The 27,332-nt window shown below is 37.7% G+C and overlaps 2 protein-coding genes across 4 annotated transcripts in view; one reads left to right on the plus strand and one right to left on the minus strand.

Moving 5' to 3' along the window:
- The first annotated feature begins 1,666 nt into the window (after positions 1-1,666).
- Positions 1,667-17,931, plus strand: LOC136237747 (heat shock cognate 71 kDa protein-like). Its single transcript, XM_066027959.1, has 3 exons — positions 1,667-2,009; positions 13,345-14,523; positions 17,900-17,931. The coding sequence occupies exons 1-3, from the start codon at positions 1,682-1,684 to the stop codon at positions 17,929-17,931; spliced, it is 1,539 nt and encodes a 512-aa protein (XP_065884031.1). The 5' UTR covers positions 1,667-1,681.
- A 4,498-nt stretch (positions 17,932-22,429) lies between these two features.
- LOC136238664 (uncharacterized) overlaps positions 22,430-27,332 on the minus strand; it is a 32,547-nt gene continuing 27,644 nt past the window's right edge. For all 3 annotated transcript variants that reach the window (XM_066029236.1, XM_066029237.1, XM_066029235.1), the window contains 2 exons: positions 26,041-26,112; positions 22,430-24,633 (listed from right to left, as the gene is read on the minus strand). In XM_066029236.1, the coding sequence (XP_065885308.1) occupies positions 22,637-24,633; positions 26,041-26,112 (2,069 nt within the window). In that variant the 3' untranslated portion in view covers positions 22,430-22,636. The remainder of the gene's footprint in view (positions 24,634-26,040; positions 26,113-27,332) is intronic.

Consider the following 27,332-nt stretch of genomic DNA (forward strand, 5'->3'; position numbering starts at 1 on the left):
TTGAACAATACAAGATTGAATCTGAGAGCATTTTCAATGGAAATTGTGTACTTGAATTAAGTATTGCCATACATATTAACTACATATACACAAGTAGATGAATGAAGCCCTTTAAACGTACCAATGCACTTCGTTGTATGTATGGGTGCAGGCAGATTTGGAAAAATTCCATAACAGAACCAACTACATGTTTCCAGTGAATGTTCTATTAGAGTAGTTAGCTGACTGCTCTATTAGAGTATCTCGATCTTTTACACCTCCAATACTGATCCGGGTCCTTGTTGCATAAACTTTAGTATAAATCCACTGATAATACCTTGGAAAGATGTTTATAAGGTGGTTTTATGAGTATTTGTATTATTAGTGATCATATAATTATGCTAAGACAAAATTTCATTATAATACTCAGCATATTGATCAAGTAAAGCCTAAATTTGAAGGGGGGGAGGGGGGGGGGGGGGCTTCAGCCCCCAAAGCCCCCCCCCCTGGATCCGCCCCTGCTTATTCTGTTCTGAATTTATAGCTAGCTATTAGAGTAGTTTCGACTGCTCTATTAGAGTATCTCGAATTAAATTTTCAATTACACAGTAGCTACAGCATACTTAGCTATATACTTCCCTGCTCTAGATCTAATTCTGTAAATTGCCATACTAAGATGGTCTGGTGTTTATACTGCTAGCATACAGATTAAGATTTCGAAGGGGGTTTCCAGAACGGTCCAGGAAACCCTTAAATACGCCCCCGCTGCTCTACCGATAATTTAATATATCCTATAGCTATTTATTACGTACCATGGCTGGCATGCATGGTCACGTGTAAGTCTCCCCGCAAGTAATTTCCATTCTTTTAATTTCCTCGCTGGTTCCTGTGCAGTTCAGTTCAAGGTTCAGTTAGTGGATAGAGCGGGTCGAAGTGGGAGTCAGAAAGCCGACTATGCCTTCAGCAGGAATTACTATGAAAGAAGCGTTGCGTAAATCATACGCAAAACTGACTCGTGCAATTAGTCTCGCGTGGCCAGACCGCTTTTTCTTCGTCACGGCGCTTATCGATTAGAGATTATAAGCGCCTACTCCGAAATAGGGTCTGGTCCAGAATCAATACGTAAACTCGTTTTCACACCCCAAGCAAGAGCTCGGGGTGTTTAATCAACTTTCGTCATATAACGTATACTTCCTTTTAAATTTCAAGCCACGTACGCACTGGAAATGCCATGAACGATAGCCTGTAGAGTCGATGAGAAACACTGAGGCTGGTTTTCTACAGTTAAAAAGGTCACGGATCGATTCCTTGTGAAAACGAAAAGGCTAAAGGCGAACTGAGCAAGGAATCAACCCGTGTTCTTTTTAGCCTTAGAAAACCAGCCTCAGTGTTTCTCATCCGGACTCTACCGGCTATCGTTCATGGCATTTCCAGTGCGTACGTGGCTTGAAATTTAAAAGGAAGTATACGTTATATGACGAAAGTTAATTAAACACCCCGAGCTCTTGCTTGGGGTGTGAAAACGTGTTTACGTATTGATTCTGGACCAGACCCTATTTCGGAGTAGGCGCTTATAATCTCTAATCGATAAGCGCCGTGACGGAGAAAAAGCGGTCTGGCCACGCGAGACTATCGTGCAATACCTGTAGACGATATACTGGGTGACCTGGTGTCAGAAAATGTCATCACAATTGATCAAAAGATGAAAATTCAGCACCACAGCAATATACAAACAGAGAGGGTGGAATACTTGTTGGATAACTACATTTCACCAGCCTTGTCTGCAGGGTATGACGACAAGTTCGTGAAACTGTTGCACATGATGAAAGGAGTAGAAGATTCTGTGTGTGTCAAAGTAGCTATATCAATAGAACATCAACTTCTGGGAGTCACTGAGACAGATAGTCCTATGTCATCACCCACCACATCAGTCTTGACACCAGTACAAGTACAGCAGATAGAGACAGTTGTAAGAAAATTAGCCGAAAGGCCAACAAAAGCAGTAGCTCAAAATCCATGTGCATTGGCAAGTAAGATATGGTGTGTGTACTGTGTAGCCAAGTAACAAGAAAGTTATAGCGAAAGCATATTTGTGAGCTAAAAGTAAGGACTTCGGTTCAAGTGGAATAACTTAGCTATAGCAGCTATTTTGCCAATGTAAACTTGATTTACTACTGAATATAGTCTGTTTGTGTTCACCTGAGCCCTCGTTTCTTGTTAATAACTCTTGTTACATGGGCCAGCTGCCCAAATATTTAGTAGAGCCCTTTAACCACCAGAACTATTAATCAAAAAGGCAGGAACTGTTAATCAAAAAAGCGCTTTGATACGGGCAAGAACAAGTGAGTTATGAGGTTTTAAAAATATCCCATACATTTAGTATGGACAATTCAGGTGTACAAACATGTTTACAACATGAAAACATGCTTGTTCCAATACAAAACCATTGAGAGTGAACACATGTTCACTTCTTTGATATTACTATATTTGGCGGAGCTCAGGTGAATGCATACCGACTATAGTTAAAATTTTGTATGTATAGTACTCAGATTTTATGTCTCCAGCTGCAGTGGGCCCAGTTACTTATTTATTTTTTTATTTTAACTGCTTTTTAATGCAGGCAAGGCAAGGCCTGCATTAAAGGTCTGTGCCCACAGCCAGAAAAAGTATACTTACAACTTACATTTACAATTGAATGTATAAAAATTAAGTTAGCTGGCTAAAGTTATTACACACATTTACATTTGATATATAGTTGAACTATCCTATAATTTTAAAACTTACTTACATAAGTACTTATTTTAAGAGAGAGCAAGAAAAAAAATTTATCAATTACTGCTGAAGTTTGGTGGGCGAGGAGACTTGGAGCAGGTACTACAAGGGCAAACAAAGTGCAGACTGTGAGGATTGTCAGAGTCAAAATTGTTTGTAAAATGCTGCCAGAAGATCTTGAGTAACTGTGATTTAATGGTGGAAAAAGGTTAATTTAAGTCAAGTACTGGTAGACTATTGTAGGTTCTTGGTAATCTGTTAAAGTAGAAGTTACTTTGTTTGTTGGATGATGTAAAATTGTGTTGAAACTTGTTGCTGGTGGAGGATCTGGTAGGATTGTGGCAAAAGTTGACATAGTTACTGATATTGAAATGATTAGATGGATGCTGGATTGATTTTACGAAGAAGAGTATGTCATAAAGATCACAGGTGTACATCAGTGGTAGCATGTTAAGTTTGATAAGACGTGTTTTGTAATCGGTTACATAGTCATTTAGAATAAATTTGGTTGCCCGGCATTGGATTCTTTCTAAAGTAGAGATGTCGCAAATAAGGTAAGGGTGCTATAAAGGAGAGCAGTAGAGTAGTTGTGATCGAACTAATGCTAAATACAAAGTTTCCTTTGTTGGAATGTCAACTGAGTGGCTGAAGGTACGTCTCAGTAGTCCAAGGGTTCTATAGGCTTTAGCTGATATATGGTTATAGTGATTTTTCCAAGATAAATCAGTTGATAAAATGACACCGAGGTCACGGTGAGTACTACTAGTTTTGATTATAGTGTCGTCTATGAAGTAGGATGTGGGGAATTTTGTATTAAATGATAGATGTATAAACTTGCTGGTGTTAAAAAATTGGTTCCAATCTCTAGACCAGTTTGCCATTGAATCAAGGTCTTGTTGAAGTTGTATGGAGTCTAGATGTTCAAGAATTTGTTCATAGCATTTTGTGTCATCTGCAAAGGAGAGAGCATTAGAGGAACGGACAGATAAAAATAAGTCATTGATGTAGATAAGAAATAAAAGTGGTCCTAGAATACTCCCTTGAGGCACACCTGATAGGACCGGTAAGAAAGTGGAATATCAACCATTAAGGCGAACGCATTGCTGTCTGTTGTTGAGGTAAGATCTAAACCACAACCAAAGGTTGCCAGTGATACCGATTTTCCAGAGTTTTAAAAGTAATTCATTGTGGGGAACTCTGTCAAATGCTTTTGCAAAGTCTAAGTATATTACATCTGTTTGAATTTTACAGTGTTCATGAATACTGTTTAAAAATATAAGAAGCTGTTGTAAAGTTGAACAGCCTTTCATAAATCCGAATTGACACATAGAGATGGCATTGGAAATGGAGGCTATAACTTTGTTGTATAGTATTCGTTCAAGTACTTTTGATGCAACACAAAGCAAAGATATAGGTCTGTAGTTGGTGGCACTGTTTTTGTCATCAGATTTAAAGATAGGAGTAATACAGTGAATTTGCCATTCAGAAGGTAGTGAGTAGTAGTGGATAGCATATGAAAACAAATAGTGCAGAGGTTTGACTAGAACAAATGCACAGTGTTTTAGAATTGCTGGACTGATTCCATCGATACTAGTTGCCTTGTGAGGATCCAGAGATGATAATACATCGTAAACTTCTTCTTCAGAGATGAAAATGGAGTCAAGCGACATACTTGCTCGGGGCATGTTTTCAAAATTAGGAAGGGAATAAGTACTTCGAGAGAACACTGAGTAGAAGTATTTGTTAAATACATTAGCTTTGTCTAAGTCTTGAGAGGCAGATGTATTGTCATAAAATATTGTGGAAGGGATGGAAGCAGATTTGGTAAGGTTTCTCACATACTGGAATATTTTAGAGTCATTGCTAAAAGCAAAATTGTTCACCAGTTTTGCTTCAAAGTTGGCCTTAGCTTGTTGAATGCTAGCCTGAAGAGTTTCTTCAGCTGTTTTAATACGGAGCAGATTGTGTTCAGTAGGGCGAGACTTGTACTTCTTATTTAAAGTGCGAAGACACTTAATCTGGTGCCGTATGTTGGATGTAAACCATTTAGGAGATTGTGAGGACTTTAATTTTGAATTTCGGCGCTTACTGAGAACTCAAGACCTACACAAACCCTACTTTCCTCCTATTTTAACTGAAATTTAGCTATTACCTATGTTCTTCATGATGTTTATGCATGCACATAGCAATTTATGTGTAGAAACCTATAATAATCTTAAGAGTCCATCAAGACACATGATAGTGTGTCGTGCTGCCCAAGGAGCCGGTGCGCCACACTGGGTATTTTAGCAGGAAGAAAAAAAACGTAATTTTCACACCTTTATATCTCGGTGATCCCTTATCCGATTGGAACTAAATTTACTACAGAGTTGCCCGCCAGCCAGGGGAGTCTACATACCAAATTTGAAGGAAATCGCTCCAGCCATTTCCGAGATACGAGTTGCCAAAGTTTCAATTTTTCTTCTTTTTTTTCGTGTTTTCGCACACTTGCAAAAATTGCTATAAAACGCGAACGCGTGCTCCGATCGCTTTGAAATGTGGCACACAGAATGGAAGTCCAAAGGCGAATCCTAGCATCAAATGTGGTGTAAATCTGATCAATGGTTCAGGAGTTATGACGGATTATTCGCTAAAACAAGATCGATTTGTTGTCACGCCTACAGGGTAAACCGCTTCATGGAATGAGTTGAAAATTGTTATGTAGATGGAGTAACCATCGTAGGAGTGCCTTTTGGTGGTTTGAAAAGAATCGAAATAAAGGCCATGGAGATATGACACAAAACCCAACCTGTGTCACAATTACACGATCGATTTTTATGAATAAAAAAAGTATTAGTTTTCACGCCTACTAGGCAAACCGCAAAGAGCAATAAGTTGAAAATTGGTTTATAGCTGGAATAATCTTCATAGAAAGTCCTTGCAGTAGTACAGAAGAATTGGATTACAAACCACTGAGTCATGATTCGAAAACTAACTCCGTGTAGTAAATACGAGATCGAGATACTCTAATAGAACAGTCATCCTAATAGAGCATTCAGCTAATTTATTTACTCCATTATAGAATTCTATTACATTACAAGTTATTCTATAGGGAGTTCAGCTGCAAACAGTTAATCCTATAGACAGTTCAGCAAGAAGCAAGTCACCCTATAGAGAGATCAGCTACAAATATATTGCTGTAGTGATTCAGAACATTACAAGTCATACTGAAGAGAGTTCAGCTATAAACAAGTCATGCACCCTGTAGAGAGTTCAGCTACAAGCAAGTCTTCGTGCAGAGAGTTTAACAACCAAAATCCACCATGTAAAGACTTCAGCTTTACTAGCAAGTTACTCTGTAGAGAGATCAGCTAGAAACAAGAGAGAGCTCAGCTAGAAAACATCACCTTGTAGAGAGTTCAGCTACAAACAAATCACACTGTAGAGAGATCAGATAGAAGAAGCCACCTTGTAGAGGGTTCGGCTGTGAAGTGATCACCCTAGAGAGAGTTCATCTAGAAAAAAATCACCCTGTAGAGAGTTCAGCTACAATGAAACCATCCTGTAGAGAGATCAGCTAGAAACAAGTCACCTGTAGCGACATCAGCTACAAAGAAACCATCCTGTAGAGAGTTCAGTTACAAACAAATCACCCTGCAGAGAGTTTGGCTACAAAAAATCACCCTGTAGAGATATATTCAACTACAAACAGATCACCTTGTAGAGTGTACAACTAGACACGAGTCACCCAGTAGAGAGATCAGCTACAAGAAGTTACATTGTAGAGATATCAGCTAGATACAAGTCACCTTATAGGGATCAGCTACAAACAAATCACCCTGTAGAAATATGTGTTGGAAACAAATCACCATGTAGAGAGTTCAGCTAGAAACAAGTGACTTTGAAAAGAGTTCAGCTACAAACAATGGGAGTTTCAGCTACAGTTCAGTTATGTATAAGAAGTCACCTTATTACCTACAGTATGATTATCTTTCATTGTTAAATATACAAATATTTTTAGTCAGACAAAAAACTGTACACAACATTTCTTCCTTTGTTCCACAATTCCTGCAGAAAAGAAAAGAAAGAAAAAAAAAAAAAAAAAAAAAGTTAGAAGGAAGCACCAAAGCCAGTTAATGGCTGGCTTTGCGGCTTGCAATACAAAAAGAAGTGACATCTAAACAGTGATGTGCGAAATGGCTTTTTAATTATATTGTATATTGCGATTATTGCATACAAAATTATCATGATTACGATAATTAACATTGTTGCATTCATTTAAGTCTATTGATGAATACTGAACACACAAGTTTGAATTACAACATAGTACAAAACTGTAAACTTGAAAAAAAAAACCACCTTGCTGCTACAAAGTATTAATCACGACAATTGTACCAATGGTTGTACAGCAGACACTGTTACAAAGCATAGAAACTGTATGTAAGAACAATACAGAAAAAGTATTCGCTAAATCATAAAAAATACTAATCAAATAACTGTTTCTGAAAGTTAAACAACATACCGAGAGCGTAGTCTGATACAGTCATGGCCACTCGTTAGCATGTAAAAACACCAACATGTTTACATGTTCAGGTAAGAGTCGATTCCTTTTGAGAGTAAGGATGTTGCCAGCTGTTGAAAATATTTCCTCTGATCTCACACTGGATGCAGGTAGGGACCACATTCTTTGGACTTGTGCTGACAGATTAGGGTAAGATGCAGTCTTTACCTTCCACCACTCTAGAGGGTCACACTCAAGGTACAGGGTTTCCTCTTGACTATACCACAATAACTCGGTCTCAACCTTTTCTCTGTTAGTAAGTAATTGTCCTGTTGGTATGTCATTGTCATCATCGTTAAACAGTATGTTGAGTGCAGTTTTCTTCTTAGGTGGCTGAGCACCAGTGGATTCGCAGGACTGATGATGCTCCACTTAACTGCAGGACTGATGAGGCTCCACTTCACTGACCTCACATGACAAAGACTCGTCTGATGCTGCAAGTAACATCTTCACTTTCATTCTTTCGATTGTATCTCTTCTTTCATCATCAGACAGAAAATTAAGTTGCTTAAATCTAGGGTCAAGAAATGCCGCTTCTTGCAACAGTTTAGCAGTGTCTCCTACAGAACGCTCCTTTAGGTCTGACTGAATCGCCACCTTAATCTGCTTTAAATTCTTGCTGTCATCTTCTTTCCTATCAAGGTTTGAGCAAAACTTGTGAATAAGAGGAGAGACAATGCTTATAGTGCCATAGGATGACCCACTTAACACCGTAGTAGCAAGAGCAAAAGGCTTCAATATGACCATCAACTCTTCAATCACACTCCATTCTGCTCCATCAGGAAGTAAACTACTGTCTTGACTATCCAGCAATACAGCACAAAGTGCTTGTTGCTGCTCTACTACCCTTTCCAGCATAGCAAATATTGAACTCCATCTTGTTTCACATTGCTGTACAAGAGCATGCTCAGCTACTCCTAACAACTTCTGTTTCTGTCGCAAAGCATATGTGGCTTTAGTTGACTTGTGGAAATGTTCCACAAGTTTGTGAACATGCCCCAAAACACGGGAGACAAACCCAAGCTGTAGTCCTTTATTAATGCTCAGCTGGAGGGTATGCCCAATGCATCCGAAGTGAGTGAACTCCAAACTATCCACAGCATTCTTAACATTTCTAGCATTATCAGTGGTGATTCCAATAACTTTGGTGTCCAATTTCCATTCAGCTATAACAGCTGACAGCTCAGCAGCTATATTGTTGGCAGTGTGAGCACTGGTAACCTCACAAGTAGCAAGACAAAAACTCTTTATCTCCCAGTCATCACTGACAATATGAGCAGTCACGGCCATGTAGGAGCGGCTATGGCACCCAGTCCACATGTCTGTAGTCAGTGAACAGCAGCTAGCATTACTTAATGTATCTGTCACAGAGGCCTTAACAGTTTCGTACTTGGCAGGTAATAGTACTCGAGTAAAGTGGACACGAGAGGAAGGCTTGTATCTCGGATCCAGTCTCTGTAGTAGTCGAAGAAATGGAACGCTGTCAACTGTTGTAAGTGGTTCCATGTCTTTGCACACATACTCCATCACCGACTCCTCACATTGCTTAAAACGCTGGCTTCCTCGAGTATAAAGACCTTTCACAAAATAATCCATCGTTTGTTCTTTTTTCTTTGACTTTGGCGTTGATGGAGACGGAGTTGACTTAGCAAGAAGCGAGTACTCTTCATTGTGACTATGCTTAATGTGGTGAGTTAAGTTCGTCGTATTTCCTGAGTACGGTAAAGTCTGCGAACAAACTTTGCATACCACTTCTCTTCTGTTCAAATTGTTCCAGTTCCATCAGTTCTAAATCCGAAATAGCGCCACACTTTGCTTTTGCCACTGGGGAGCGGAATTAAGTTTGACGCCATTTTTACATTGTTCATGAAACGTGATTAGGATGCATGCGCATGCAGTACCATATCGTGATATAAGCTGTTGGTTAATTGTCATCATGATAATTATTTAAAATATATCGATATAATCGAGTAATCGATTTTATCGCACATCGCTATTAATTATACTCCTGGTCGAGCTCCTGATCATAGCAAGATATTTTGGGTGCAATGGCCAAAATGGATTGCATCTTTATATGATTATTACAGTGTGTGGGATACACTTCCATGCCTTTATTGGGGGTGTTCACCCTTCCCCTATGGTAAAGTTTTAGAATTTATCAATTCTGAGGCTGTTTTCACCTATATTGTCTGTTATTAATCCACAATGTTGCATGTAGAATGCATCACAACTCCCTTTACTAAGTTATTCACAGGAATTGCACCCATAGATGTTGTCATATCCTAACTTCCTGTTTAATATTGATAAATAAAAACATTAGGCAATGAGGATTAATTAAGGCATATAGGATTTCAAAGTACATGATGTCACACTAAGTGTTTATTCTGAGGCTAACTAAGCCCTTTCTATGTATCATATACCAGTCACTGATAGATTGACAATCATTCAGGCTCTAAGGCTCAAGCAATTAAGTTAAGTAATGTTTAAGTCACTTTCCTGTTTGGTAGGTTAGGTAATCCAAAGGCTGCAGTACTTGTTGCTGTCAGACCTTCAGTGCTGGACACTGTAAAGCTTTAATAACAATAACAATTACCGTGCATTTTTTCGAGTAGTAAAATGAAAGAGCACATAATTATTATTAATTTTGCATGTTATCATTTGTACAGTCATATGATTAGCTGTCACTAAACTACCTATCAATGTTATGCCCCATGCACCTACCCCGAGGTGGGGAGCGGGTGAAGATTTTAGGAGGTTTGTCATGCACCTGAACTCATTTCCAGAATAGGAGTATTTGTAACAGGTGTAGGGTTACTGTTAGTGATTCCTGGGGTAAACATAGGAGATTTGTAACACGAAACTGTCCCAAGCTAGAGGTGGCAAATATCTCTTGCAAATTCCCATCAATCTCTACCTCTGCCCGACCTGGGGTAGGTGGGGTGGGATATGATGTTAGACTTTACTCAGTCCATGTAATCATCAATGTTTTACATTATAAATACTTGCTATAGCAACGTTGCTGTGATGTAGTCCTTTCAGAAAGGGCACTGCAATATCTTTTTCCATATGTACTCAGCAACTTATTCATACAAGGCCACAAACCTGTCACATTGTGGTTATTTAGGCTTCTTGGTGTGTGCCTTATTTACTGGATTGTATTTATAGCAATGAAACCTTACGCCAATCATTTGGCTATGCAACAGTTTCACCTTACAAGATAGTAAATAGCATAGCAAAAAGATCACCATTAACACCTACTATATACTGTAATTAACCTATAAATCACAATAGTGGGTTCATATTAAGGATCATTCATGTGTTTTGCAAAAATCCTACATACCAAAGACCATCTCAGAAAGTATGTGGTTCTTTGAAGGGAGAATAGGTCCACTCTTGAGTATCAAATGAAAAGAAATCGGTAGATATTTTTTAGATAAATTGGCCTGAATTTAATTTATTTAGTTATCCACTTTTTTGTGCTAAAAACTATATAGTGCAAATGATTACTATGTCAGCCAATCAGATTCACACTTTCTTCTTAGTGAGAGACCATACAAATGCACTCTCAAATAAGTGATAGCAGATAGTAGATTATTCATTGTTATGAATTTTATTTCTACAAACCATTTCCCTTTCATATTGTCTAGCCACATTGTGTAAATGACATGGACCAGAGTTTGTGGTTTCTATATTCTGCCAGCCTCTTCTATGTACTTGGCAGCTATATAACTTCGCTACTATTACTTATTCTCCTCTGGTGACACTGACTTAGGCAGATGAGTCTATGAGGTATTGACATCCAATGAGAGCTTGATAGTAGCCTCTTCCCCTTACAATGAAGTTTTCTTAGAAGCGTGCAAGTAGCTATGTTCACTATGCTGTGAAGTATGCTACTTCATGTACCTGTGGCCTTGTCCTCAGCTGTGGCAGTTTACTGTATTCTTCTTCATGTGTGTGGCAATGAATGCAAATCGTTAATTTTATGCTACTGGCACCATGATCACCATATGCTTGACTTACATACATATGATGATCAAGAATAGCATGTCTCGTATCAGTGTCTATGTAGCATCTTTTGTGTGCTTCCAGTCATTAATATTGAAGTCTGTGGTGTCTAACAAGTTAATCAGGGGTGGATCCAGGCTGGCAAGGGGAGGGGCACAAACAGGCTAACCAGTAAGTGGTGCGAAGATCACATTCTCTTGTTAGTTGATTATTTTTTAGCAGCAGCTCTTAGTGAGTGTCTCACTATTGATTTTTGCCATCCTGGGTTTTACAGCTAGTTAATTTGTTATGAAGTCTTTATAAACTGTTTACAAGGCTATGAATGTATTTAACACCAAAAACAGTATAATTTTGATGTGCTTAGGCTTAGTACACATCTCGGTGCTGAATGACAGATTGCTTCACAGCTGGTTTGACTTTGGTTTCAGGTGACTCTGAGTCAGTTTGCAATAAATGGTAGTGATAATATGCATAATTTTTATGAGTTATAAACCTGAGGTTCATGCAGGTTACGTTTAAAAAATACTTATTTCTTAGTATTGTGAAAAATAAGTCAAAATAGGGATTTATGGATTTACTTGATATAACCACGAACCTTGTTCACCAGTGATCCCTTCTTGTGTTGTGGGGTTTTCAGCTGTCCCTGTTCCTTATTTTTAAAATGTCCACAGCTAGTATTATACAGTTCTGTGAGCTAGATAAGTTCTAGAGGCTAGAGCATGCTTTAATTTGTCAATTTAGTATTTCTTATAGGGTTTTTAAGTTGAATAATGTTTTGTTATTTTTATACCATATACACCATTAACTTCAGTTCATTGTTTATGGCTTCAGTTAGTGTATAACTATGACCAGATGTGTTGAAGAGGCTCTGGCTTTGAAAATAAATTCCAAGACCTGCTGTTCTTTGGAAATAAATTCCCACAATTAAAAGTAACTTGCTTTCATGTGATCAAGCATTATGGCATGGACATGTAATCGCTTGTGTTTTAGCTCAGTACTAGTGATTGTAATGGTTAAACAATATCATAACTGTGTCAATAGCCAGTAAACAACTCATTCAGAACTGCTATTGTTGAGAATTGACAGAATTCCATCTGCTTCAATTGTAGCATAGGAATACATGCATGATCGTCGAGCCAGTGGCTGTGATTAGAATTTGCCTCCCCTAGTCTTCTGTCCAGTACATAAGAATGGGAATAATTCCACCAGTAAGTCAGTTGTTGGGTGCAGAGATTTCATTCATACTTGGAAATGAATTAGCTATACAGAGAATTCCAATATAAAGTTGTCCAAATTGTATAAGGAAATACAGATGCATGCATGATTTTTTTTCTGTTAGTAACACATGGATGAGGCATACTAGGTTCTTGAGGCAGCACAACACACTGCTGTATTAACAATATGCATATGTTGTTAGTTACACTAGTGCTGTTTTGCAAACTTTTGATCTCATTGGCCTATGACTAGAGTTGGGGATAACGTGTCAAAAACGTAAAACGTTATGTAATTATACTACTTCTGCAGTATAACAAGTAATATAACGCATTACATGATGAAGTAGCGAGTAATATATGACAAATGTTACATCTGGAAACTGCAATGAAATGTAACGTGTTACTTCTTTTTTTAAGGCGCATTGTAGTCAACCTCGTGATTGGTAGCATTTTTGACCCAGACAGCATTAGAGACAGAGTTGCAGGCATGAACAATGAGTGATAGTGTATGGGGAGTGCCTTTGAGGCTAAAAAAGTATGTTTTGTGGCTGAGTTACTCTTGGAGAAACCCCTGTCTTGCTCATGTCACTTGTAGTTGTAGACTGGTAGTTTGTATTTTTAGAAGATTGGACTTACTTTGTAGCTAGTAATGAATAAATGTAATGAGTAATATGTAACTCTTTACTTTTTTCTATGAGTAGTGTGTAACTGTTGCACGCTACATGGTATAGAAGTAACGAGTAATATGTAACAAGTGACATTTTAGAGTAATAATCCCAACTCTGCCTATAATTTACTATACAGTACTTGAAATATATTTTATTTTGTGTATAGAACCACATACTGCTGCTGTTGGGATTGACCTTGGTACTAGCTACTGCTGTATTGGCATTTACAGAAATGGTGAAGTAGAGATAATTCCAAATGATTTGGGGAAGACACTCACTCCAAGTTATGTTGCATTCACTGACACAGAGAGGCTCATTGGGGACACAGCTTTGAAACAGATGGCTATGAACCCAGCTTATACAGTTTATGATGCAAAGAGATTTATTGGCCTACAGTGGGAGGAGACAGAAATACTGTGTAATGAAAAGCAATGGCCCTTTGAAGTAGTAAATGAAAAGGGAAAGCCGAAAGTTCAAGTGCGATACCGAGGTGAGGTCATAAGCTTTTGTGCTGAAGAGATCTCTTCAATGGTCCTTGCTAAGTTGAAGGAAACTGCAGAGGATTATTTGGGGGAAACTGTTACTGATGCAGTAATCACTGTGCCTTCTTATTTCACTGTACCTCAACGTCATGCCACAGTAGATGCTGGTACCATTGCAGGTCTAAATGTGTTACATGTTGTTAATGCACCGACTGCTGCTGCCATTGCTTATGGTCTAGATTTGAACAAAGGACCAGAACGAAATGTGTTTATTTTTGATCTTGGTGGTGGCACCCTTGATGTGTCAGTTCTAACCATTAAAGATGGTGTTATTGAAGTAAAGGCAAATGGTGATGATCCTCACCTTGGTGGAAGAGACTTTGACAATCATTTGGTTAGCTATTTTGTACAAGAATTTGAGAAAAAGCACCAGAAAGATATTTCAGAAAACAAAAGGTCCCTGTGTCGATTAAGAGCAGCTTGTATAAAAGCCAAGCACACACTTAGTTTTCAGACCCATACCTCCATTTGGATTGATTCTCTGTTTGAGGGCATTGACTTCTTAGCTGAAATCACCAGGTCTTGCTTTGAAAACATCAACAAGGAGCTGTTTAGAAACATGTTAGAGCCTGTCAGGAAATGTCTTCAGGATGCTGAGCTGGAAAAAGATGATATCCATGATTTAGTACTTGTTGGTGGCTCTACATGGATTCCTAAAGTTCAGAAATTGCTGAATGAGCTATTTGACAACCAACATCTTATTAATGGTAAGCGGTCAATTCACCGAGATGAAGCTATGGCACATGGAGCAGCAATTTATGCTGCCATTATCAGAGGAGAAATGGATCTTAAACTACAGTCAGGTATGCACATGTATATACGATGCACTTTTATAGTGATGAATATGCATAATGCTTTAAGTCTAGCAGCAGCAGCAGCAGCAGCAGCAGCAGCAGCAGCAGCAGCAGCAGCAGCAGCAGCAGCAGCAGCAGCAGCAGCAGCAGCAGCAGCAGCAGCAGCAGCAGCAGCAGCAGCAGCAGCAGCAGCAGCAGCAGCAGCAGCAGCAGCAGCAGCAGCAGCAGCAGCAGCAGCAGCAGCAGCAGCAGCAGCAGCAGCAGCAGCAGCAGCAGCAGCAGCAGCAGCAGCAGCAGCAGCAGCAGCAGCAGCAGCAGCAGCAGCAGCAGCAGCAGCAGCAGCAGCAGCAGCAGCAGCAGCAGCAGCAGCAGCAGCAGCAGCAGCAGCAGCAGCAGCAGCAGCAGCAGCAGCAGCAGCAGCAGCAGCAGCAGCAGCAGGAGGAAATATATAACCTAACCAAATAGTCAGTTTAATTGTAGTAGCATTCAAACACTGCAGCTGTCCTTAATCATATCCAATCTATTGACTATAAAACATCAAGCTATGGTACATATTAATCAGCATTCAACAGCAAGTCAGTAATGGTATTGCAACAATCTCTACTTAGTTATAACCTCAAGGCATGAAGCTATAGCGTTTAAAATACAAGTAGAGAGAAAAATAAGTTGGATTAGGAACCAAAGAATAAAAAAGTAGTGAAACAAGGGATTAGCAAAAGTAACAAAACAAGTGAAGTCGCCTATTCCTGCAGATATACTAATGGACATTTAATCCCTATACTTCATTATTAAATGTTTATTGGTGCGTATATCTGCAGATATAAGCGACCTCTCTTGTTTTGCTACTTTTTTTGCTATTCAATACTTTGATCCCTAATCCAACTTAAAGGAATTCCATAAAATAATTGTGTGTCTGAGTGTGTACCCCAACATTACGCTTCGTCTTCAGCCTGTTACACAGCAATAAAAATGAAGAACAGTACGAGAAGTGTCTTTGTAACCACTATAGAGAATACAGGCAATAAGTATAATAGCTACCACCACAGCCACAAGGAAGCCGTATTGCACTACCATGAATTGACACCTTTCATTGTCAACTAATAGACACAAATTAGGACAAAGGCAAGTCCATGATGCATGTATTGTACGTACTGCAGTTGGTGAAAAGGCACATCTTGACATTGAAAAATCAAGCCCGTAGCATTATGTATTGTTAAGTCATACTTGGCTGAAGGCAGAGGAAGTACGACACACTTTAAGCGCTATCAAAAAGAATTCGTGTTAATCCCAAATTTTGACTTCTAAACTGATGTTTAAGCTGCTTTACTGTAGTTGTACCCAGTTATACTGACAGTAAAATATCAGTAACTTTTAGTATATGGAACATGTTGTTTTGCAAAGTTTTAAACTCTTAGCAAAGCTTCAGCTTTACTGAAAAGCTACTAAAATAACAAACAATTAACTGTTCCATATACTGGGGATATACCACTCTAGTAAACTAAGAAACTTTAAGCAGTGTTTATTCAACACGTTTAGTGCAAAAGCATTTATAATACAAAAAGCATACCACAGTAAATTCGATATTACAAGAATTAATTACTAGATCATACAAATTAAAAAAATGTTACTGAAATATACCACATATATGCATAGAGGATAACTAGTAACAAAGGAATGATGGTGAAAAGGTGAGTAGACAAAAGTAACCATAGCTATGCAACAGGAAAATTGGATTCTGTGATTATTAAAGTCAGCAATGTAAACATAAGCAATTGCTACTCCAAGGGGACATTTAAACTGCCTATTCTGAGTCCCTCGAGATCAAATATTTGCCATATTTGTAAAATATAGAAACACACTGATTGTCAACGGTTACAAAGACAAAACTGTTTGGATCTATATATTGCAATACCCTATGGACTTTTCAACTGACTTGTATAAGTGCCTGCAATACCAATTCTGCATAGGTACTGACCATTCAATGTGATAGTGGATATGCAATCATTACTATTGTCAATAACAAACAAGCGATTGATAGCATCCACTGCAATGTTGTATGGTTTTCCAAGTATTCCTGCTGTGGAACTGACCATCAGTTTGAAATACTGAGATATGATTGTTACCATAATCAGCAACGTAAATTTTACCATTGTGTGCTACGTGGTTCATTCAGCTGTCCACCCTTGGATCCTTTACTACCAAGTAGTTTCCATTGATATCAAATTTCTTCACTCGGTGGTTACTACAATTGGCTACATACAGATGGTCACCATCATCAAATGTGACTCCATTAGGGTGGTCAAAATGACCTCTATTCTTACTTTGGTCACCGAATCTCATTAACAATTGATCTTGGTCATTAATGATTGCACCAGTCAGACATGGCCCACAAGCCTGTACTACTGAATGCAATACGCCAGGGTAAATCATCATCAATGTCCACAATCTTGCAGAGGTCACATATGGCATTGTCATCTTTGACATTACCAAGATCACCAAATGACCATTCATTTGGCACAAACCTGATTTCTGCTGTCTTTACTGATCAATGGCTTAATTTGTATATTTGCCAATCAATTATTGCATTTGGCCCACAACTTGTTTACTTGTAGACAACACTTCTTGGTCAGAACTCTGCTCTAACGTACGTACCTTTCAGCTCCTTCATGCTGCTTGAATAAATTCCTTTGGTTGCTAACATCTTCTCATTCTGTGTGCACATACCTGTTGCTTCAGTTGACCTTTTTGCCTCAAAATCTTTTGCATAATTATCATGATTATCATCATAATACCAATCAATCTCCCCTTTTGATCTGGAAAACAGTACCTTTAACTCACGAATGTATAAACACATTACACGCTGACAGACATCCACACCCACGTACGCACACTATACTATAGACACATACGGACACGCAGACACCACACACACACACACACACACACACACACACACACACACACACACACACACACACACACACACACACACACACACACACACACACACACATGCACACACACACACACACACACACACACACACACACATGCACACACACACACACACACTACATGCACACACAGACACTAACACAGAAAGACAAACACAGGGTTACACTCACCTAAACCACCAGGGTGAAGCATTAACCTAGACAATTGCAATCTCTTGCCTGCCAGGTCCGAGTAATGTCATTGTGTCGATGTGGGCATAACCATCAAACACAATAACACGAATAGTCAATACACTATACCATGAGGCCAACTGTGGACACATCTGTTTGTGTATTAGTAGTTGTAGCGTGTGCATGTACGTGTGTATGTGTGCTTACATAGTATAGTGTGTGTATGTGTATAAGTACTAGTGTAATTGTATACTGTGTAGGTTGTATAAGTTTGGCCAATGTTTTCTCCTAAACATTTCCTGAAGGCTACTTATGAAAAATTCTGCAATGTTTAGCATATTTCTAAAAAAAGAATGTGAGGTGTTTTGCTACAGGCTGCGCTGGTGTCTGATAGGAAAAGAATACCACTATCATTCCCACAACACCACATGTACAACTAAAAACAAGCTGACCACACAGTTAAATGTTATGTTATGCCATCACAAATGACAATTTAATGACCATCAAGCCAATATTATACCCTTTCAATTTTTCATAATTTTGGACCTGATGGCTCTCTATAGGTTGTTTTGTACAGCTGAATATAGAGGTACAAGTTGTGAGGTGACAGTGTGTTAATAAAAGTATTTACTACATGTTCTGTAAGGCACACCATGTAGCATGTCAGAGACGATAAAAAACCCTATAAATGCTCCCCTCTATTATCTCTGGTCATATGAAGGTGATAATATCATATTTTATAGCATGTTTTACTTAACATGGCTATATACACATCTATTCAGTAACGTACAACCACAACCTACTACACAGTGTAGCTACTCCATGCCTCTCCCCCTTGTAGAGCAAATTATGTAGGGGCAATCAATTCAAATTTCAAACTAACCATTCTCAAAAATGTATGTAACATTCTCCATGAAACTTTCAGACTGAATAGTTGCAAGACACACTGACCTTTATGACAAGCGATGTGCTGTTGTTAGGTTTTCGTATTTGGCTTTCAGGTTGACTGAAACTTCATTTGGTGCTGAAAATAAGACTGTAGGGTAATGATGCATGGTGAAGTCAATGGTGTGCATCTTTAGGCGATTAAACTAATATTGAACCGATGGCAGGGCAATGAATGTGTGGAATTTGCAAATGAACCACAAGGCATGCACCTGTGGTTAGCACATACGATAAACAAAGCAACAAAAAAATGAAACTATTCCTTTGATGTTGGCTGTCTCGATCTTGAAACAATTGACATGATTTATTTTATTGTTTGTGTGGTAGTTATACTAGTGACAGAATGAGTTAAAGTCTAGAGTTTCAAAGCGATAGCATAACTAACGGGTGCATTACAGATAGGCTAAATTTGTACAACGCTCATTCCTATAAAATCCTCAGGTGCAGTGGTCACTTCATTTATGTTTATGGCGCATGTTTCTGCTTTACTAGGCCACTGTGACTCACTACCATGAGTCTTGATAAAGTACAACACCCACAAGAATACTAAGGCCGTAGCTAAACGTTTATCCTGGTAGGTTCTTTAGATGAAAAAGTGGACCATTTTGTGTGCGCCGGGGTGTGGAAGCATGCTGAAGCTAGAGAGGTCTGGCATGCCATGCCACCCTCAGAATGTTGGTACTAAAAAGGCTAATTTGGTGATATCCCAGTTGCTAAAAGCAACACAAAATTTTATTTCGCTACTAGACTTTTATACTGAAACTGTGGACCTTTTTACTGAAATTGTGGACCTTTTTTCGAGAGGGGGTATCAGAACCCCCTACCTTACCTAGCTACCTAGGGGCCTGAATAACAAAACAATACTACAGCAAAAATGAAGTAATTACAAAGCACACAATAAAGAGCTAAGGTGCTTATATTATCCATGGTGCATGCACGGACTTCAGTAGTACACATAATCTGCCATAACTGCATGATCTGTCCTTAATCTTATTTCAATCTCGTCCCAGGGCCTAAAATAAGGCCTTAACACTGCACAAGTCTGTAGTGTTAAATCTAAAGTGTGCAGAGATGAATGTGCCGGATTTTGTGTAGTGTTGTAATTTTATAGGAAGGGCAAGAATATATAGCATGACTACATATCATGTATACAAACAATACTAGCTATTCTGCATGAAATTACTCTCAGATTCAGTTTCAGAGAGCCTTATTTTCAAAATTTCCTCAGTGGGAAACATGCCCCCAGACTCTCTTAATTTACATGTTAACATTTGGGCTGTTTGCACATCAAGGTTTGGCTGCTTTTCCTCTACATAGTGCAATGTAGTTAGGCCTAAGCATTGAAAAAAGATTATTCCCTGAATGTGCACCTCACCAGAAAGATGCTTCCTTTGCTTCTGATACATACCGTAGGAGTCAGTTATTTGAGAAAGTCTGCAGTGTTAAACACTGAAAAGTTATTGTAGGCACTGTCTCGTCCTAGCTCTGGGTAATATTGTTGCAATTAATTAAATACAAGTGTGAGCATAGATAGCAAGTGGCCGCACACTATTGGTAAAAAAAAAAGGGAGAACCATGGCAACCAAAGGGCATATTTAGTATTTGCCTCGAGTCTTTCCCTCATATGTTCACATTTTGGCTTGTCAGTAATTTGATGGTTGTGGCTATGTTGAGAAATGAAGATTAATTTTAGGAGATCGAACATCTCAAAAAGAAGGTCCGAAAATTAGTACTATGTTGACTAAGAAATTATATGCATGGATTGGTATTATTTACAATATAATTTGTAATTACACTTGGACTAGCAAGTGTAGGAGCAATTTGGAGATTTTAGATGAGTCTACATTTTTAGGCGCTAGAGTTTTGTAGCAATGTCTCTTGAAACTCACTGCTGTGCTCTCATTTTCATTATTACAGTAATAATTATTTTTGTTAGATATTTCTAACAGCTAAAAGACAAACAGCTATGAACCCAGCTATTACAGTTTATGATGGAAAGAAATTTATAGGCCAGGAATGGGAAGACACCGTAAGTGGTAGATGCTGGTACCATTGCAAATTGAAACATGCTCCGTATTGTCAATACACCCACTGCTGCTGCCATTGCTTATAGTCTCTATAATGAAGAAGGACCAGAGCAAAATATTCTCATTTTTGATCTTGGCGGTGGTACCCTTGATGTATTAGTCCTTGCCACAAGAGATAATTTTGTTGAAGTAAAAACAAATGCTGTTACACTCAAGTTGGTGAAAGAGACTTTGACAAGTAATTGGTTAACTACTTTCACTGCTTGAAGATTCTTAGTTTACTAATTTGTTAAGCTGCTTTACTGTAGTTGTACCCAGTTATACCAAGAGTAAATAATGGAAGAGAGAGTATCCAACTGCCATATACTGCATCAAAAATGAGCACATCAAGTAGAGAAGCCATCCTGTAGTGCTTTCAAAGGCAGTGTTGAATGAAGTAATAAACACCTGCTAGCTCAGACTGTTTGAAGTGTCCAGGCATGATTTGAAGTCAAACAGTCTGAGCTAGAAGGTGTTTATTACTTCATTCAACACTGCCTTTGAAAGCACTACAGGATGGCTTCTCTACTTGATGTGCTCATTTTTGATGCAGTATATGGCAGTTGGATACTCTCTCTTCCATTATTTACTCTTGGTTATACTGATAGGAAAATGTCAGTAATTTAAAGTATATGGAACATAATTGTTTTACTAAGTTTTAAACTCTCAGTAAAACATCAGTGAATGTGGGTGTACTGAAAAACTACTTAACTGTTCCATATACTGGGGATATACCACTCTAGTAAACTAAGAAACTTCAAGCAGTGTTTGCACAAGAATTTAAGAGAAAGCACCAAAAAGACATTTCTCGATTCCTTGTTTGAGGGTATTGATTTCTGTGCCAAAATCACCGGAGCTTGCTTTGAAAAAAAAACATGGAGCCCAAGATGACATTAGTGAGGTAGTTCTTGTGGGAGGCTCTACACAGTTTCCTAAATTCAGAATTTTATAAAAGATTTTGTTGGTGACAAAGTTGTTGAAGCAGTCCATTAAACCAGATGAGGTGGTAGTGCATGGAGCAGCTATTTTGCAGCTATTGTTAGAGGAGAAATGGATTTTAAACTAAGATCAAGTATACACGTTATGTTATATAATATAATAGAGTTGTACTGATTGGTAGAGACTAATTATTATTGGCTTTTTTGCTATAATTGGAAATCAGTTGTAATGGGCTGTGGATGGTGTCAAAGGCTGCATGTGGCATGCATGTACATACTTAGATAACTTGTTGATGATTTGGTGTGACCACAAGCCACTAAACAAACAGAGCCCTAGCCCACTATCTGATTGGCAACTGTGACTTGTGGTATGTGTAAAACCTCATAGCAGTTAGCATGACCTTTTCCTTTAAGCAATTATAAAACATTATATATCACCTGAAAGAGAATTTAATAAGCATTTCAAAAATCTAACCCAGAAGTGTCTATGTCAATCACATGCAAAGTTATGGCCATTTTATTGAAGACGTGTAAGCAAAATAAAATTTTTAACAGAAACTTTGAGTGGTCATAACTTAAAGGGAGACCAATGAAATGAGCCAAATTTTGGTGTGAGAAAGTTTCTTGATAGGGTCCATGTTTGTGCCAAATTTCATGAAAATCGAAAAGGGTCCGGATTTTTTTTGTTGAGTTGGTATGGGGGTGTATGGGGTGACCCTATACCAAAACAGCCTGGCAAACTGGGAAAAATACCTCTATAGAAAAAGCCAGGGTGAAAAAAGTCGTGAAATCAAGGTTAAGAAATCATTTTTAATCTATAATATTCATCATAAACCTTTTGCTTATGTTATAAGATTCTGCTTTAATTCTTGTTGTCAGTACATTGCTGAGTACATGCAATTATACATTACTTTAACTAGTGACAATAAATGTGCATTTAAAATATTTGTGTATATATATGTGTGTGTGTGTGTGTGTGTGTGTATGCTTTTGGCTGTATACTTAAGTAATCTATTGTGTATACTGTATGAATGATAACATGTTAACTTCAAAATTCAAAATCCTTCATATGTGATCTCACTATCTCAAGAAAGAATTCTGTTGCTGGCATAGCTTGATCTATCTTGAAGTGAATTGCCAAAAATTGTTTAAGTTCATTATTTAGTTCAATCTGTTGAGTTAAAATGTGAATAGTATTATCATTAAGTGACTTAAGGTCGTCATTTTTAGTTTCTAGTGACTGAAGTTTGGAAAGAGTACTTTCGATATCCGGATTTGTATTTACCAACACTTCAATGATGGTTTCCCAAAAAGTTACTATATTATCACAGTTGGAGTGTAGTAATTCAATGCACTTATGACGAAGTCTCAAATAGTGTTCAAGATAAGGTAGGTAAATCAATAGACCTATCTCTTCATTGTCAGATTCACATATGTCTCTAATGAATTTTATGGCATCTTTGTCTCCAATACACTGCTGAATTAGTTCCTCTATTAAATCTGAAAATTCTTTGTCAATTTTTTCAACTGGATGATCTTCAAGAAAATTCTTTAATTTCATTATAACAAGTTCATGATTCATCTCATCATATCTTAATAATGGTTTAATGGCTTTATAAGTTTGTATGAAGGATTTATAAGCACGACCAACTATTGATTTTAAATTGTTCTTTTTATCAAATTGCATCAGCAGTGAGTATAAATGTGGATGGGTATGCTGAAAATGTTCTGAAAATAACTCAATCTTGTCGATTACTTCCTGCTGTGTAAGTTTAGTGACTACCACTAATTTTTGAATTATTAACGGTATACATATAGTATCTGTCAATCCAATGTAAAGCTGGATAAAGAGTGGGACAATATTTTCATTATTTTCAGGCTCGCTGGGAGTATCATCCATGTCGATAATAAAGGGTTCTTCTGTAGAATCAATAAGCCAACTTATAGTTTTCATGTTTGACATTCTGAGAGTTTTTACAATTTGTTTGAATGTGCCAAAGTTCATATTGTCTACCAGATACTGAGTAATGACAGCATGCATTTCAATGCAAGACATTTTAGCTTTACTTGGAGCTAATGTAAGTGTAGTTAATGTAACAAGTCCATAAGACCAGAATCTCTCTGCACAAGCCTCCACATCTCCATTCCAGAAATTTTTCAGAATAGACTTTGGAATATGAACCCCAAATCCAACATACAAAACTACAGTTTTCAGGTTTGATAATTCATTCTCATCCAACATATCTAAAGTTGCATTAATACTTGCTTTGACTGCATTTTCTCTGCTGGCATGAGAATTATCAAAAGCAGTTAATCCTTTACTATACAGTGTCTGTTGAACTTTGCGCAATGCCTGCTTGGATGTCAACTGTAAATGTGTATGCTTTTGCAACTGGCAGCGAACAAGACTGAGAAGCAGTGGCCATCTGTGAAGATCCATAGCTAAAGTTTCAAGCATTAGTCTTTCAGAAGAATTTAAACTTTCAATATCAACTGCATTATTAGTTAACAAAGTCATTGCCTCGTCAGTACTCATTTCCTGAGCTTTAATTTCAACTTTAGCAGGAATTTCTATAGAAATGTTATTACTGCGAGTGGTCAATATAATTTTGCAGCTGCTGAAGATTTCAGCATAAATTTTAGCATCATGTGGATCCCACACATCATCAATAATGACCAACAGTCGTTGAAGATGATTTGCGACATACCAGTGCAATTTTTCTTCAATAGAAATGTTGTTGTTATCTGACTGTTTGTTAGTCAATTGATTATAAATCTGAATCAACTTCATTTCAGAGCTTTGTGGGCGTTGACCAAGTGATATCCACAAGAAGCCATCATGAAAGTACTGCTTAATTTTCTTCTGATGGCATAATGCTTTAGCAAGAGTAGTTTTTCCAAAACCAGCCCAACCTAGTACTGTTACTGTTGTACCAACTGTGTTATCAGTTTTACAACTCAGGAGAGCTTTAGAAATGTCTTCTAGCAGTTGCACGCGTGGGATATAGTTTGGTGGTAATGGCTTAGCAGGTTGATACAACAAGCCTGTAAAGTTAGTGGAAATATGAAATAATTTTGCGATGGTAAGGGCAAACCATATACATTGCACTATAAACATAGTAATTTAGTAAGTAATAAAATGCAAGTTTTGGCTATGTATGAATTCAAATTAATCATTAAAATTAAGTGGTTTTAATCAACATATATGCCTTTGAAATAAAAAGAAGGATAAGGGTATGTCCCTTCTGTGGCAAATATAAAACATACATCAGGTTCAACTGAAAATGGTTATGTGCTATTGGTTAGAAAGTAGAATAGTCAATTTCTTCTTTTAAACAGGTGCATGGCATGATCTGTGTCCAGTTTGCCATAATTGTTTTGAGAAAATCACATGTATGTCTGTGTGCATGGTTGTCCACGTGAACAAAAAGTTTTTTATGAAAAGCAATTTGAAGGCTATATGTGAACAGGTGGTTCCAGAAACCAGACAGCTGATCAAAAAAAAAATTGATATAGATACCCTAATAAAACAGTGAACAGAGTAAATTCCAAAGCAATATATTATCTAGTGATCTAGAGTTTCCCTTTGTTCTTCTTATTTCCACAAAGTGTGAATAATCAGCCAAGAAACAATAAAAACAATAACATGCACATTTTTTGATATGAAATGCAGTAGTATTAAGGTATAGTGGATTAATGTTTTACTGTATTTTTGGCATGCGCATTGTGCATTTTAATTATAATCTTGAAAATCGTCCTATTATGCTGGCATAATGCTTGATGCTTTTGCTAGCCTATTATACTGCCAGCATAATTGGCACAAGCCTACAAAATAGCTATCTTCATCAGCACGTTATCATTATTGACTTCTGGCTGCTTTTTCTCATCCACGGTGTGTCTGTCATATTCTTTAATGTAATTATTTTGGTAGCACTTATATCACTTCCATTCTCCTCTGTGTGTAGGGCTTAAATCCTTTCACATGATTATATTCTGTACATTGAAGTATCAAGTTCATTTAACGTTACAGAAGTAATGAAACAAAGGAGGTCACTTACATCTACAGGCATAAGTCCATTAGCATATCTGCAGGTGTAAGTGGCCTCCCTTGCGTCATTATTAATTTTAAGTTCTATCGTCCCTAGTCAAACTTACAATTTCTGTAAGACTTTTTTCTTTGGGTAACATAATCATAACTGGTAAACCCATGCATACTGCACCAAAAAAGTGGTCACCATTTTTTTGTGAGAAAGCTCAAATCTCTATACAGTACATGCAGGTACCACCATACTGTATGTGATGTTATCATTTAGAAGTTAAATTTTGGAATAGAAGTTTATACATGTACATGCAGTATATACTGCATATTCAGGAGCCCATATAAGTGCTACTGTATCTTAAGCTTTCAAAACTTAATAATTTATGTACTCTTGACATTATTTACATACATACCTAAGTCTGACTGCTTTCGATGCCATTTTAGTTTCTCCAGCAAGTCTTCATCTGATATAATGTCACCTTCATCTGGTAAGGAAATGGCACATTTAACTATTATGATAAAATGTTATAAACAAGTGGTTGATAAAACTACACTATTATTATTCACTTGAACTGTCTACAGAATGACTTGTTCTATGTACTTGGCAATATATATGGAAATTTTATAGTTTTTCTAGGTACGCACAGTTTATGCATTTAAGCAAAAGATATTGCAATTTTATGCATTGAATTATTTTGTAATTCATTAACTACGTATGTTACTAAGAAAGTACATTACAAGCAACCTGCAGGATATACACACAATTATCTTCCTGACTATTGTTGCTTGAAATAGGAGTGCAAACTGGACTTGATAATTATTTAAGAATCACATTAATTATTGTCAGTAATGTTTTAAATAATTCATCAGTCTCAACATAATCGTGATAAGAAGACTGACAGTAAAATGACACTCTCCTTCACAACAGCCAATGGTGCTGTGACCAGTCTAATGTTATTTAAAGTTAACTAGTTAAACTAGGTTAACGGAACATTCAAGCATGCGTGGATGTATTATAACAGTGGTTAACCTCATGAAGCTCCATCACAACTGGAGCAAGAGTGGGCTAGTGCACATGCAAAAAAGGGCTGGCGATAATTGGAAAAGTATACTGCGCATGTGCTACAAGAAAAGGCGCGTAGAAAGGTGTGAGAACGCGTGGTGTAGTGAAGTTTGTCCTACCCACCCCACCTCCCCTGCACCTATCTTGTATAGGGCAGGCATTAATTTAAAAGACATTAAAAGGGGGAGGAACTCAACATACATTTCCCAAAGATATATATTAATGGGGGGTGTGAGGAGAAGTAAAGCATGCACCACAGACAGTCCCTGCTGGGAGATTTAGGATATCCAACTTTTAAAAAAAATTGTTTTGTTGCCTTTTCCATCTTGAGGCTAGCTCAGGGTGTGACAGTGCAGGGTTTCTATTAGGTGTATTGTGGCATGTAGAAATTCTTGTGGCTTTGGAGAATGTCAGATTCCCCAAGCATTCCTGCCTCCAAGCCTTCGTAGTAAAACATGCTGTATACATCATGTAAAGTATCAGAATTGGACCTATTTGAGAATAAATAGAAGAATCCATGGAACCCTGCACACCTACCAAAACAACCACCATCTATTGACGGTGGCAACCAGCTTGCAACAGGGTAAGACCTGCTGGCTGGGTTAAACTAATAAGCAACATTAAACTTTTTATAACTTGTAT

The sequence above is a fragment of the Dysidea avara genome, chromosome 11 (genome assembly GCF_963678975.1).
Source record: "Dysidea avara chromosome 11, odDysAvar1.4, whole genome shotgun sequence".
NCBI classification, from domain to species: Eukaryota; Metazoa; Porifera; class Demospongiae; order Dictyoceratida; family Dysideidae; genus Dysidea; species Dysidea avara.